Source organism: Stegostoma tigrinum, chromosome 13, assembly GCF_030684315.1.
Source record: "Stegostoma tigrinum isolate sSteTig4 chromosome 13, sSteTig4.hap1, whole genome shotgun sequence".
In the NCBI taxonomy this organism is placed as follows: domain Eukaryota; kingdom Metazoa; phylum Chordata; class Chondrichthyes; order Orectolobiformes; family Stegostomatidae; genus Stegostoma; species Stegostoma tigrinum.
In genome coordinates, this window is record NC_081366.1 from 56136424 (window position 1) to 56152585 (window position 16162).

Genomic DNA, 16162 nt, shown 5'->3' on the forward strand with positions numbered 1-16162 from the left:
TGGGCTGTAGTATTTAACCACACATTTCTTTGATAGGAGCACTTGCATAAAACTTGCAGGCTGGGCAGTTGATTGTAAAATGGGTTGCGACATAGCTTAATGTGGGTGATAGATGATGCAAGAAAAACAGATGTCACAAGTGCCTTAAAACATAAATTCTATGGATAGAAGAACAAAGGAATCGAAGGATTCAGGTGTACAAACAGCACCATAGGTGACTTTAAAAGAAAAGTGACAAAGAATGTTAATAAAGCACTGAGATTTATTTCTAAGATTGTAGAACTTACAAGTAGTGAAATTATATGAAACCTGTTTAAAACCTTCAGGCCACAATTCTAGCTTCCATATTAGAGAAAGGACATTGAGTGCAAAAAGATTTGCAAGGTTGATACCAGAACTGGTGAGATTACAGCCAAATGACACACATTGACCACGTTGAAACCTTTTGCTTTAAAGACAGATTTTTAGCAACTTAGAACAATTTGTATTTACATAGCACCTAATAAAAGCACTTCCCAAAACAACAAATGCAATTAATCCACAAACAGAACTTCTTATAAACTCTGTCAAAAATGTATAATGAGGGTATTCCAGAGCTAAAGCTGGTGAAGGAGCCAAATGAAGCACTATAAATACGAGGTGGTTTCAAATAAATCTAACAAATACAAAGAAATTTCTTCACGCCACTGTGTGTTTAGAATGTGGAACTTACTACTGTAAGAAGTGGTTAAAGCTAATAGCTTATTTGATTTCAAAAGAAAGCTTAATGAGTGTATAAGGGAAATAAATGACAAAGATTTGCTGAAAGGCTGAGAGTTTAGAACAGTACAGCACAGAACAGGCCCTTCAGCCCACAATGTTGTGCCGACCATTGATCCTCATGTATGCACCCTCAAATTTCTGTGACCATATGCATGTCCAGCAGTCTCTTAAATGACCCCAATGACCTTGCTTCCACAACTGCTGCTGGCAACGCATTCCATGCTCTCAAACTCAAGACCCAGTCATTTTCAGCTGCTTCATCAATAATCTTTCATTCATAACGTCAGAAGTGGGGATGTTTCTTGATGATTTGTTTCCAAACAGCACAGGCAAATTAGGCCAAATGACATAAATAGGGCATAGACTGAGGAGTGGCAGATAAGTTTAATTTGCATAAATGTGAGGAATTGCACTTTTGCAAAACAAATAAGGGCAGAAGACATACAATTAATGGTAGGCCCCTAGGTAGTGTTATAGAACAGAGATCTAGGGGTTCAAGTACGCAATTGTTTCCAAGTTATTTCGCAGCAGATAAGCTAATTAAGACATTTTGCATGCTTGCCTTCATTGCTTATACCTTAGAGTATAAGAATTGGAACATGATGTTGAAGTTGTACTCAATGTTGATGAGGCCTCTTCTGGAGTACTGTGCAGTTCTAGTCACTTTGCTATAGGGAGGACATTAAATTGGAGAGGATTCAGAAACAATTTACCAAGATGTTACCAGAATGTAGCGTTTGAGATATAAAAAATAGACTGGGTAGGCTGGGACTTATTTCACTGGAGTGCAGGTGGTTGAGGAGTGACATTATAGAGGTTTATAAAATCATGTGTGGCATAAATAAGATGAATACCAAAGGTCTTTCCATAGGATGGAGGAGTTCAAAACTAGAGAGCATATTTTTAAGGTGAGAAGATAAAGTTTTTAAGAGGGCATGAGGCTTAACTTCTTTTCAGAGTGGTTCATGTGTGGAATGAACTGCCAGAGGAAGTGGTAGATGGAGGTGCAGTTGCAACATCTAAAAGGCAGTTGGATAAGTACGTGAACAGGAAAGGTTTGGAGGAATAAAGACCAAATGCAGGCAAGTAATACGAGTTTAGTTTGGGAACATGGTTGGCTTGGACTAGTTGGTCCGAGGGGTCTGTTGCCATGTTGAATGATATGACTATACAAGAATAAAGAAGTAATTTGTGTAAATCACTGGTCAAGCTGCATCTATGATTGGATTTAAAGCTGTTCTGCTGATAGGACTTGGAGGTTGGCTTACTGTGATCTTCCCACACGCCCCGCCCCACCTTAATTATGTGTGGTGATTGCACTGGCGATCACTTTCACCCTGCCAGTGGGCCATTTAAAGGTATCATGTCATGACTGTTAGATTTAACTGGCAGAGGGAGAGGCCCTCACCAAGTGGCCAGCTCAGCAGAATTCCCTGTGCAGACTGATGTCAGTAGTTGGGATATCCTTCACTGATATTACCTGAGTTCAGTGCAGTACCCCACTCCTCAGCACCCTCCCTATGGCTTTCTGAGCCCTTCAGTCTTTACTCTTGTAGCCAGGGCATCCCTGATTTAGTGCTGTGAAAAACCCCAGCCATACCTAGTGGATCAAACACTTCATCTTCCAATACTGGGGAAATGTTAACCTTTGCCCAACAGTTCTAGGGCAGGATGTCTTATCCCTGAGGGTTGAAAATTCCTTCTCTAGTGTGTCGGTGCCCCCTTCCAGACAAATGGAAATTGAGGAATCCAGTGTGTTATATAATTCAAGCTACGGTGTTTTAAATGCCTTATTTTAGAAGAAAAAATGTTAAAATAATAATTCATGATTAGCATAAATTCAGCCAGATGGTGCCAGGTATGGGACATTTGTTTTTACGATGAGAGTATAGAAGTATTAGAACTAGCTTAGACAGATTAGATGGTATAAAGCAAGTTTTCTTTTCCCCAGGTTGTTACAAACGATATTGACCAGGTCAAGTGAGTATAGAAAGATTTGTTTTCTTGATTAGGTGGTGTGGCCAATGGAGGGATAAATTGTCATGACTAGATTAAGAAAAGAGTTTAGAATAAATTCCTTTCTACTGGTTTACTGAAGCCAGGAATTATTTGCCTCAAAGTTTATGAAAGAGGTAGATAAATATTTGAAAGAGAGTAAAATGCAAAAAGCAGGAAAAAAAAGAGATGCAGGTCTTTTTAGGGTAGAACCAGACAAATTTTGGCTTGATGATTCTTTTAGTGGTGCAAATGCTAAGTTTCTGATACTCAGTTCACACAATCTAACATCTGACTCCAGGCTCAATTTCTGTATTGGACAACAATAAATATGTTTTTGTCTCTACTGTTCAATTTTAATTTATAAACCTAGTTTTGTTTGATCAAGATCAATTTCCCCTTAACCTGCTGTGTTAGTATCACTGTTGTGTCAGTTCATCAGGATTAGCCTGAGTAACCAAGGCTGGAGAAGTATTTGTTGGAACTTTTGTGCTTCTTTGGTATCAGGCTACTTGTGCACAATCCTAGACGTGTGGATGTCCAAGGAGAATAGAGCAGGTTTGGCTGTGATAAATGCTCAGCATTGAATATCCTGTCTACTCATAACATCTGGATCCTCCATGAAGACCAGGACAAGATTTCATGAAATTTACCAACAAATGGTGTTAAGTTTAAATGATACCCTACAAAAATCTCAAGTTATGCAAATGCAGAAAATAAAATTGATTTGTAATTTTAATCCTTCCCGAATTTTTAAATTTAATACATTTGTACAAGTGCAATGGTATTCTGATATAAGTTCTGTTCTTTGCTTTTATCACTTTTTATGCTGCAGTGGAGCTGGCAATGATCATGGATAGGCTCTACGGTGGAGTATGCTATGCTGGCATTGACACAGATCCTGAGTTGAAATACCCAAAAGGTGCGGGGCGTGTGGCTTTTTCAAATCAACAAAGCTACATTGCTGCTATCAGTGCTCGCTTTGTTCAGTTACAGCATGGAGACATTGATAAACGGGTGAGTGATGATTAGTGCACACTTATTGCATCGGAATATGCAAAAAATATGTTAACTAAAAGATAGTCATAGAATATAAATTTAAGAAGGTGATGGTGTGGTGGTATTGTCATTGAACCAGTCATCCAGAGACCCAAATCCCACCATGGCAGCTTCGGTGAGGGTGAAACACCTGTATGCTTGATTGGAGTTCTATCTAGTACAATGTAACATGGTTGTAGCTGTTGGAGGATGGCCATTTTAGCTCCAGGATATTTGTGGGAGTTACCCAGGCAAGTATCCTTGGTCCATGACCACATCTTGTCACATCTGGACAATGTCCGGTTTGTTGCAAATCAGTATTTGTGCCAAACAAGCCCTCCACCATCATCATCCTGGGCTTATAATGACCTGAACCTGGACTAACCGTATAAATATTGTGCGAATGATGCATTTAAGCCTGTCTAGGGGATAAAGTGATCTGCTTAACCGATAAGAGAAATTTTGGCTTTATGATTCAGCTTTGCTGCTTGGTCATAATATTAATTATTCATTAAAATTGTCAATTTATTGATTTTTAATTGTTTTTGAGTGAATTCATAATTACTGCTATGACAAGCCTTACTTGTGAAATTTGCTCATCAGCCTCCCAGGAAAAGGGGAAGTTGAAATGTTCTCCCCCACCTCCCCTCCCCCAAAAAAAAACCATATGAAAAGAGTGGGATCTTGATCTAGAATCAACAAGGACTGCAAATACATGGGAGCATCATCATCTACAAGTTCCACTGTAAGCTATTCACCATCCAGACTTGGAGATATGTTGCCTTTCCTTCCGTGTCATTAGGCCAAAATCTGGAACTCCCCTCTGTGACAGCATCGTGTGGGTTACGAAAGCAATGGATTTCAGTTCAACAAGGCAGCTTATCACCTCCTTAAAAGCAGTTAGGGATAGGCAATGAATCCCAAATACCATGAATTAATTGGAGAAAAAAAAATGAGTATAAAAGTTAAGAGATATAAATTGATGCCTTTTTGCTAATGTAATGTCTGCATTGAAGTATGAAATTTAGAATTAGCCTGATACTTTTACTGCACAAAGTATTTTATTTCTAATTTTATTCTAGTTTCTTTCCTACATTAGATGAAAATGTTGGATTTTATTTAGTTCTTTTGTGCCAAAAATTGCTAATTATGTTTTAGTTTTGGGAAAATATCTTTGCCTATATTTTGGCCCTTGATTGTCATAAATTACTTTTGGCAAAAAGCTTTAGAATTGTTTAACTTTCCACACATTTTTTGATCACAATGTTGAAAACTAACGGCACAAATCCTCTTGAATGATTATGATGTGGTAGGCATCACAGAGACATGGTTGCAGGGAGCTCAGGACTGGCAGTTAAACATTCAACAATTCACAACATATCGAAAAGACAGGGAGGTGGTCAGAGGGTGTGGGGTTGCCTTGTTAGTTAAGAATGGAATTAAATCTACGGCACTGAATGACATAGGGTCAGAAGATATAGAGTCTGTGTGGGTGGAATTGAGGAACTACAAAGGCAAAAAAAAACTATAATGGGAGTGATGTACAGACCTCCCAGGACCAGGGGTGCAAGATGCACCGAGAAATAGATAGGGCATGTCAGAAAGGCAAGGTCACGGTGATCATGGGGGACTTCAATACACAGGTGGATTGGCTGAATAATGTACAGTACAAAGGTTCATCCCAAAGGAACGAAAGATTATCCGCGGTGGGATTAGACAGCCGTGGCTGACAAAGTCAGGAAATATATCAAAGAAAAAGAGACAGCCTATAAAGTGGCCAAGAGCACTGGGGAAGGCTACAAAACCAGACAGAGGAATTAAAGAGCATAGAACATTACAGCACAGTACAGGCCCTTCGGCCCTCGATGTTGTGCCAACCTGTCATACCGATCTGAAGCCCATCTAACCTACACTATTCCATGTACGTCCATATGCTCATCCAATGACGACTTAAATGTACCTAAAGTTGGCGAATCTATAACTGTTGCAGGCAAAGCATTCCATTCCCTTACTACTCTGAGTAAAGAAACTACCTCTGACATCTGTCCTATATCTTTCACCCCCTCAATTTAAAGCTATGCCCCCTTGTGCTCGCCATTACCATCCTAGGGAAAAGGCTCTCCCTATCCACCCTATCTAACCCTCTGATTATTTTATATGTTTCAATTAAGTCACCTCTCAACCTTCGTCTCTCTAATGAAAACAGCCTCAAGTCCGTCAGCCTTTCCTTGTAAGACCTTCCCTCCATACCAGGCAACATCCTAGTAAATTTCCTCTGCACCCTGTCCAAAGCTTCCACATCCTTCTTATAATTCGGTGACCAGAACTGTACGCAATAACAAAGGATAACAAAGAGAGCAATAAGGAAGGAGAGGATCAAATATGAAGGTAGGCTAGCTAGTAATATTAGAAATGATAGTAAAAGCTTCTTTCAATACATAAGAAACAAATGAGAAGCAAAAGTAGATATTGGGCCGCTCCAAATTGATGCTGGAAGGCTAGTGATGGGAGTTAAGGCAATAGCTGAAGAACTTAATAAGTACTTTGCGTCAGTCTTCACAGTGGAAGACATTAGTATGCCAACAATTAGGGAGGGCCAGGAGACAGAGTTGAGTACGGTAGGCATTACAAAAGAGAAAGTGCTAGAAAAACTAAAGGGTCTAAAAATTGATAAATCTCCTGGCCCCGATGGGCTATGTCCTAGAGTTCTGAGGGAGGTGGCTGAGGAAATAGCGCAGGCTTTGGTCATGATCTTTCAAAAGTCACTGGAGTCAGGGAAAAGTCCCAGATGATTGGAAAATTGCTGTTGTAACTCCCTTGTTTAAGAAAGGATCAAGGCAAAAGATGGAAAATTATAGGCTGATTAGCCTAACCTCGGTAGTTGGTAAAATTCTAGAATCCATTGTCAAGGATGAGATTTCTAAATTCTTGGAAGTGCAGGGTCAGATTAAAGCAAGTCAGCATGGTTTTAGTAAGGGGAGGTCATGCCTGACAAACCTGTTAGAATTCTTTTGAAGAGGTAACAAGTATGTTAGACCAAGGAAACCCAGTGGATGTTATCTATCTAGACTTCCAAAATGCCTTTGATACAGTGCCTCACGGGAGGCTACTGAGCAAGGTGAGGGCCCACAGTGTTTGAGGTGAGCTGCTGGCTTGGATTGAGGTATGGCTGTCTGACAGAAGGCAGAGAGTTGGGATAAAAGGCTCTTTTTCGGAATGGCAACCAGTGACGAGTGGTGTCCCGCAGGGTTCAGTGTTGGGGCCACAGCTGTTCACCTTATATATTAATGATCTGGATGAAGGGACTGGGGGCATTCTGGCGAAGTTTGCCGATGATACAAAGATAGGTGGACAGGCAGGTAGTACTGAAGAGGTGGGGAAGCTGCAGAAAGATTTAGACCGTTTAGGAGTGTGGTCCAGGAAATGGTTGATGTGAGTAAATGTGAGGGTTTGCACTTTGGAAAAAAGAATACAGGCATGGACCGTTTTCTAAACGGTGAGAAAATTTGCAAATCAGAAGTGCAAAGTGATCTGGGAGTGTTGGTCCAGGATTCTCTAAAGGTTAACTTGCAGGTAGAGTCGTGATTAAGAAAGTGAATGTAATGTTGTCGTTTATCTCGAGAGGGTTGGAATATAAAAGCAGCGATGTGTTTCTGTGGCTTTATAAAGCTCTAGTTAGGCCCCATTTAGAATACAGTGTCCAATTTTGGGCCCCACACCTCAGGAAGGACATACTAGCCCTGGAGCGTGTCCAGCGGAGATTCACACGGATGATCCCTGGAATGATAGGTTTAACGTATGATGAACGGCTAAGGATCCTGGGACTGTACTCATTAGAGTTTAGAAGGTTGAGGGGAGATCTAATAGAAACTTACAATATAATGTATGGTTTAGAAGGTTGAGGGGAGATCTAATAGAAACTTACAATATAATGTATGGTTTAGAAGGTTGAGGGGAGATCTAATAGAAACTTACAATATAATGTATGGTTTAGAAGGGGTGAACGCTAGGAAGTTGTTTCCGTTAGGCGGGGAGACTGGGACCCGTGGGCACAGCCTTAAAATTAGAGGGGTTAAATTTAAAACTGAAATGAGACGACATTTCTTCAGCCAGAGAGTGGTGGGCTTGTGGAATTCATTGCCGCAGAGTGCAGTGGAGGCCGGGACGTTGGATGCCTTCAAGGCAGAGATCGATTAAATTCTTGATCTCAGAAGGAATCAAGGGCAACGGGGAGAGTGCAGGGAAGTGGTGTTGCAATGCCCATCAGCCATGATTTAAATGGCAGAGTGGACTTGATGGGCCAAATGGCCTTGCTTCCACTCCTGTGTCTTATGGTCTTATGGTCTAACGAAGTGCTGCTTGACTAACTGCATTTCACAGCAGTGCCACTTTAATTAGCATGGAGACGGGTTCCCTTTCAACTATGGGTAGCAAATCAGCCTGCGTAAGAGAAACAGAAATTGCTGGAAAAGCTCAGCAGGGCTGGCAGCGACTGTGAAGATCTGAGTTAACGTTTTGACTCCAGACACAAATAAGTAACTCCCAGTTTTCTTCACAGATGCTTCCAGACCTGCTGACCTTTTCCAGCAACTTCTGCTTTTGTTGCTGATTTACAGCATCCTCCGTTCCATTGGGTTTTTATTAAGCGGGCTTGTGAAGCTGGAAAATCAGTAGACCATCTTATAGCTTGAGGAATGCTTAATGTTAGCTAAATAGTCAGTGTTTTACCTTAAATTTGAGAAATAAACTCATGGAATTAGGTCACCACTGGGGAATAGGGAGGAACCCATGGGGTTGCTTTTGCACACATATATAGGCCCTTCAGGTTTGACTGTAGTGCTTGCCCTCGTGTGATGACAGGTACCCACCTATGGATTGTTGAAGTGTACCAATTGGTGCAGGAAACTAGGGGGCAACTGGAAAATTGAAGTTGACATTTTCTAATTTGATAACAAAGCTCTAGATGGCTACCAGCTGCATGGCATAGGCAGTCCTACCAACTCTGATCTTCCAGCATTGAATTGAGGAATCATGTTTGGAAACTGACTCACAACCAGTGACTACATTTTTTAGCATCCATCTACTTCTGTCCCTATGTCTGGAAGGATCTTGAAATATGCCTATCTCCAAAAATGGTTGAGAGTATTTCTATGATTTTCAGTTGTTTTTTGGCCGCTTTTTTTTTTAATTGATGAAAGCAAAAGGCTATGATGCCACCATTTATTTCTCATGAGTTGGATGTTGTGCAGTTCTGGAAATTGTATCAAAGGTTGCACTGTTTTTGCCTGTTTACCACTTACCGCAGCATCAAATAATAGAAGTCTTCTGTCTATTTTTAGGTGGAAGTCAAGCCATATGTCCTTGATGATCAGCTGTGTGATGAATGCCAGGGTACCCGTTGTGGTGGGAAATTTGCTCCATTCTTCTGTGCCAATGTCACATGTCTGCAGTATTACTGTGAATACTGCTGGGCTGCCATACATTCTCGTGCTGGAAGAGAGTTCCACAAGCCACTTGTGAAAGAAGGAGGAGACCGTCCACGTCAAGTTCCTTTTCGTTGGAACTAAGCTATTTAAACCTGTATCTAGTGGCAAGATAAGAGTGCTGTATAGCTGCAGACACCAGATTAGCTAGGAAACTAAATAAGTGCATTCTTCTGCTGCCTCATCCCAGATTTCAAAATGTATGTCTCAAATTTTCACTTCAAAATAATTTGGTTAAACTCTAGTTTCAGTGTTTTCTGTAACCATTTACTGACTTGTGATAACACTGGATCTTTGATCCTTAATGAAATAATACAAATTCAGTCAATGTGCATGATGGTAGTTCTGGGTCATGTGCTTGGACAGCTTGGTGCTGTACGTGATGGGAATGTCATGTTGCAGAAACTGATCGGGAAGCGGTTTTAGTTGTATAGACAGAATCTAAAATTAATGTGAAGTTATACTGCAGCCCTTCTATGTTTGGGTTTTCAATTAAATTATATCTAAAGTAGGGGAACAGCACTATGTATTATATAATAAGTCTTGGATTTGCCCTCCAACAATATGAATACCAGTTTCTTTTTCGAACTGTGTCTGTGTGCTTTTAAAAATTGTTTCAAACACACTACGGGCTTCACTAATAGGTGTGGTATAAATGCTTTTGGTGCTTCCCTATCAATTCACCACTACCCCAAAATACACAATGTAAGAAAGGGGTTTAGATTGCTGCTACAGTTGAAGTGTGCACTTATTTCAGAAATGAAAAACCACAGTTTGAAGATCTGCTGCCCCTAAAAGTTTACCAAAGTTGTTGAGATTGACATGTTTAATTGTCGAGAGGCATTTTCCTTGCTGGAAGAGATTTTATACCTTTATTTTTTTGATGTTGCTATTTACAAAGTCGACTTGATCTACTAATATATTGTCATGTGTCAGCTTTTGCTCTCCATTTTGACACACAAAAAGTAATACCTCAATTGTAGCCTTGATTTATATTTTTTTATTTTTAGTGATGCTGTTTAATTGCAAGAGACAATAGGAGCCTTGCTGCTGTTTAGATGGTATGACAATTACCATTTTTTTCCAGTAAAATGGGAATTAGAAATAACAAAGAAAAAGGCTACAATGCAACACAACTAGATGTAGCACAGGCTATGGCTTCAGCTGCCTAAGATTTTTTTTATTTTTATTTTTATTTTTTATGTGGAATAGTATGAATGATTGAATGTTTACTTGTACACCTGTTTTGCATGCACTATATATTCATACATTTGCCCATTATCTACAGTACTTATATTCTGCCTATAAATCTTTTGTTTATAAAGTTACATTTTGAAAATGTAGATGGCATACAACAAAGGAAACACAACACCATTTGAGTCCAAGGTGCATGTTTGTGTTACTGTAGGTTAGCATGTGGTGTCATGACACTCTTAAGTGTATACTATGCAGGTTGGCTTTAAGTGGTACTGTGCCCTTGCAAAGGCGACGTAGGTGCTGGACTGCATTGAAGGAATTATCTCCTTGTGATTATTGCGTGATTCAGCCAAAGGTCGTTATGCATTTGTGATTTTCTTTTATATGTGAAAGGTTATTGTTCCTTACTCTTGCTATTTTTTTCTGATTACAGTGCATAGCATCTTCAAACTCCTGCAAACCAAAGACTGGATGATTCACTGCGATCTGCTGACTTGTGACTCACAAGTAACACACTGATAATAGCAGTGAAACTCTTCCTTTGAAGTAATAGGGTTTAAATAACTAAACCAGGTCAAAATGGAGGCATTTGCTGTTAAATGATCAAGTTTAAAGAGTTTAAATTTGATCTGTGTTTTGACCACAGTGGTGATAAACTAACAGCAGCAGAGAGTTATGAGGGTGCTTATCATTTAGCTCGTCAGGGATTTACTATTGAAGTAAAGAATTTGTAATTCTTAGTGGCAATCTTTAAACTATAGAAAGTGCTGGCTATCATCCTTTCTTGGTGTACTGGTGTGCTGTTGTGCCATTCCTGCCCAACTCTGGTGTTTGTAGTGTAGTGAATTAACATTTTTGAAATTTGACACTGAAAGATAACTTTTCTACTACTAGTTAACTCCCTTTTTAGGTAACATTCTACCTTTGAACTTTTTGGTATGTTGTTTCTCTAGTTGACTTTTTGTTCTTTTCTTTTTATATACATGTCAACATTTGTTATGCACTACTTTTGTAAATCTTGTTTTTTCCAAGTTAATATTTTTAAGCTCACTTTTTTCACTGGCATCTCTTTTGCAATACCTCGTTTTTTTCATAATCTAAAAGAGATTAATAGTTTTTTCTACGTTTGTTATTCTAAAATTTGCACATATGTAGTTAACTTAATTGTGCAAAGAAATGAGTTGAAGCAATCAATTTTGTTTCCATTTCCTGTCCTTTTTTTAAAAAAAACATTTGAAGGCAAAGAGAACTTTGAATATCATGAACATTAGGGATCAGCAATGCTGTTGATAAAACTGCAGAGTCTGAAAATCCATGGTCATAGAAAATATAATCCTCCCAGCTCCAGGTGTTCATGTTCGTAAGTGTAAAGTAATAACACAGTAGATATTAGAACCTGGTTGCAATATCAGCCCAATCCTCATGGTTTAAATGTGGATTCTAGTTTCTTCCAATGTACACTGTATTTTCACCTAATATTCTTTGAGAATAATTATATAGACTCCTTTTCATAGTTCCTGTATCTATGGTACCTGGCAGAAATTACAAGAGACACACAACAATTAGCAGTAAACTTTGACATATGGATTCGTTAGGTGTTTGATGGTTAGAAAAAGATTTACTGGTTTTTAACGGACAAAACCAGTTTGAACTGCCATCAAGTTACCTCAGTTCTTGATAGTGTGCAAGGCTGAAATGATTAAGAAAATAAAAGCATGCGTGTAAACAAAAAAATGTAAACTTCAAAACTAACTTGTTTATTGTATGTTGTAAAGTTGTTTACACAAGTTAAATTTCATTTCTCACTTGCCCATAGCATGGCAAATATATCCTCATACACAGACCTCTGCAGAATGCATGATTTTAAATCTGATCTTGTGGTTCAAGAAGGAAAGGATTTTATGAATGCCATTGGGAGGACTTGATAATTTATTCTTTGTGTCTGAATTTTAAGGATTTCTTACAAAGTTACAGAAGACTTGAATGTGGTAAATTGTGAAAAGTTAATGTCATATTGTTATGTGCAATACTTTTTTTCTAACTTCTGAAAAAAAACTTTACAGTGTAAACCTTTAATGCGATTTTTTTTATTGCAAACATTCAGATTAATATGTTGTCCACAATGTCATTTTCTACTGTTATTATATTCCCTTTTATCTTAACTGATATTTGTAAATTCAGAATATGATCTTTGTACTAATATAAATAATTGAAGTTATTTTTAGATATGGACTAAAGGAAAAATGTGCTTGTTTGCTTATTTTTGTTACCTTACTTTAAAAAGTAGCAAAGACTACTTTTCTCAGCAGCATTATAATAATTGGGTCAGTATCCTGTCCAGCATTTTATTTTTTGGTATTTTAAATTGAAATGTATAATTAGTTTTTTATCATTTTGACCATCAGATTTTTTATGTTATAATATTTTTTGAATGTGCAGCTTTTTTAATATTTTAAAATGTCTAGTTTTTATTGAAAGCTTATGTATTCAACACTGTATGGCAAATATTCATAAAAAGAATAGTTATTTGTGGAAGTCAGCCATCAGTGGTGTGGCTGAATTCTTTGTGTGCTTTTCACTGTTTGGGGAGGTTGTAGTGATGATTAACAATTTTAAATAAAGGAAACTCATTTTTATTAATACTTGTTCACTTTTTTGAGTTGATATTTTATGTACCCTCTCTACTAAATTATTTGGTACAAAAATGTCCCTTTCTGCGGCTTGTTTGTTGAAGTGGTAGTAAAACATAATGTTGTTGAAGTTTTATGCCAACTATTTATAACACTCAGTAATTTTAAAATATTTGTAATGTGAAATGTTGAATGATTAAAGTGTTTCAATGTACTGTAAATGTCTGAGCTTTATACTAACACTGGTCTGCAAATTATTTTTTATTTATTTGTTTTGGGCAAATAGCTAACCATTGCCTATACTGCTTCTATGTATTGCATCTTGAAATGTACCTAATACAGTATTCATGTTTTTATTGAAGGTTGTTCCTGCCTGTCTCTCTCATAGTCTTTTAATGTTGGTTTTAGAGGCCAGTTTAACATGAACTATTGCAACACATGTGACTTGTTTACATGAGCCCTCAATTGTAACACATGTTCATTACACTTTTTACAAATAGTTAGGCTTAAGCCTACATACGAAACATCAAGCAGAATTATAGAATGAGAAGAAAAACGTGTAGCATATTAGCATCAAATAATAGTTTCCATGACATTCAGTGTGGAACAAATGTCAGTTATGCAGTCTTAAAATTAGCCAACGTTTGTGATACTAAAGAACTTTTTAAAATAAACATGGTATATATTGAGAACCAATTCAAGGGCCACAGCTGTCAGAGTGCATCACATCTATCTCCAAATTTAAAATCTATTGGTGTTCTTCAGGCCAAAGGAAACCAGTGAAACAACAGGTATTATGGTTCAGAAATAAAACATTTGGGCCATGGCAACCTAGTCCTTGCCAGTTCATCCTCTCCATATCCTTTGATATTACCCTTGTACATTAAACAATTTTGAAAAGAAAGTGGGTAGTAAAACTATTTGTAGCAGACCTTCACATTGCAACCATGCCCTACATTTAAAAATGTCTTCTAGCCTATACCTCCTCTTTTATTTTGTTCAAATTTTATCTCCATATTCATGTGCCCAAAGGACAGTTGAGTCCGTCACATTGCTGTGGATATGGAGTCATGTGTAGGCCAGATCAGATAAGGATAGTATTTTTTTTCCCTAAAGTGCAATAGTGAATCAGACTTCTTTTTCATGGACAATCGACAACTGTTTCATTGTTGCCATTAGACTACTAATTCCAAGTTTTTATTGAACTCAATCTACCTGCCATGGCAGCATTCAAACCAGAGTCCCCAGAAAATTACCAGGGCCTCAAGGTTAATGATTCAGCAAAAGTACAAAGCAAAAAAGCCATCACCTGCCCTTCTGAAAAAGTTAATTAAGTGGCTGTAGATATCTCAGTGGGAAAAACTTATCATTTTATTTGTAACCTGCTATGCTGACATCACCTTTGTTTCCTCAATTAATATTAATGTTTTGTTCTGAGGTCCAGCATAACTTTATGCAAGTGTATTGTAGTTTGATGCATTCTTGTACATTTCAGTATGACTAATGAATGTCTTTTGGAAGTGGGAATTTTGAACTCAATATAAAACAAGGAATGCCCTAGATGATAAGTACCATTAATAAAGTTGGTTGTAAATTGGATTTTTTTTCAAAGCTACAAAACATATCACCTTTTTAGATTAGAGGTGTAGGCTTCATGTTGAATTGATTTTTGATTTACTATGGGTTTTTTAAATGGATGAGTTGAGTAAAGGACATGAGATAATAGTACATATTAATTACTTTGTCCTCATTCCACAAATGCACCCCCAGGTGCAAGATAGCTGGCTTTTAAGTTATTTTGAAGCGATCGGCTGCAGTTACAAGGTGCAAGGGAGTAGGTAGATTTGATTTTACCCACTTTGTTTGGTTTTGGAGATTTATTTTTCTTTGGGTTTTGTCAGCATTTCTCTAATCCAACCGAAACCTAGAACTCCAAATCATAATACTAAATTCTCATTCTTTCTGCCCTAGCACCATACTTTAGTAGTCATCATTTGTTTCTTTTTTTCTACGTGTCTGGTGGTCCATCTGAACACACTTTAAATTTCAATCAGATTTTCAACTTGCTTTGGTGACCTTGCAACTCTCGGCATTGTCTCAGCCATTTTGAGGATTCAAATAGTCTTAGGCAAATGTAAAAAATTTCCAAAGTTTCTGTTGCTGCATTGTGTCTCAACCTTACAAGCACATCTTATTCAGTATTGAATATCCTGCAAAAAAAATGTTAAAAAGTATGATGCAAGAGTAGTGAATATTCGACTTGCGGTCAAGCTAGCTTATTAGCAAATTTTTTTAAAAGGAGCAAAAAATATGCTCTAACCCCTTCCTTGCTGAATTACAGCACTAAGTGAATATTTGTAGTTAAAACAAAAAATGAATTCAAATCATCTGCCAATCTGCTGGTCATTCTTTATCCCCATTAACTGGCAAATGAAAGATTGTTAATTTAAGATTTTTAAAAATTCTGCTATAGGGTACAAGTGGTGAATTGAAATATTTTTGTTCTCTTCAATATTAAGCATTCAGAGTAATTTTGAGGTCTGAGTCATTCCTGAACAGAACTTTTTTTAATTTGAAATACTGCAGGTACTTTTGCCTGTAATGTCCATCTATGGGGAGGTTGGAAGTGGAAGGGTGGAGCAGCTGTTCAGCTTTTTTTTAACTTCTTTATTTTCTTGTCCGCCCAAGGAGTCTTTATTCACAGAAACAGATCCCTTTTTTGTTCTTCACCATCCCAGTGGTGGCAAAAAGATCAAATGCAAGAACTGTAGATGCTGGAAATCTGAAACAAAAACAGAATTTGATGGTAAAACAGGCCTGCACTGTGGAGAGAAACGTTTTGGGTCCCTTGTTCAGAATGCTTTTTTCCAGCAATTTATGGTTTTTGTAGTTTAAAAAAACTGCAGGAAATCACTTTCTCACATAAATTGCATGTGTTTAATTAGCAATTTAAACATGACACTAACAATAATGGCAAATCCCTTATTAAAACCATTTAAAATCAGTACCAATGGCTTAGGCGCACATTTCCATTAATTCTTTTCAGCAATGCTTTTC

The 16162-nt window shown here is 37.7% G+C and overlaps 1 protein-coding gene across 2 annotated transcripts in view; it reads left to right on the forward strand.

The window, feature by feature from the left end:
- The window catches only part of cpeb4b (cytoplasmic polyadenylation element binding protein 4b), an 86077-nt gene extending 72611 nt beyond the window's left edge, over nucleotides 1–13466 (forward strand). For both annotated transcript variants that reach the window (XM_048543194.2, XM_048543195.2), the window contains 2 exons: nucleotides 3593–3774; nucleotides 9135–13466. In XM_048543194.2, coding sequence (XP_048399151.1) covers nucleotides 3593–3774; nucleotides 9135–9362 — 410 coding nt within the window. In that variant the 3' untranslated portion in view covers nucleotides 9363–13466. The remainder of the gene's footprint in view (nucleotides 1–3592; nucleotides 3775–9134) is intronic.
- Nucleotides 13467–16162: the final 2696 nt, after the last annotated feature.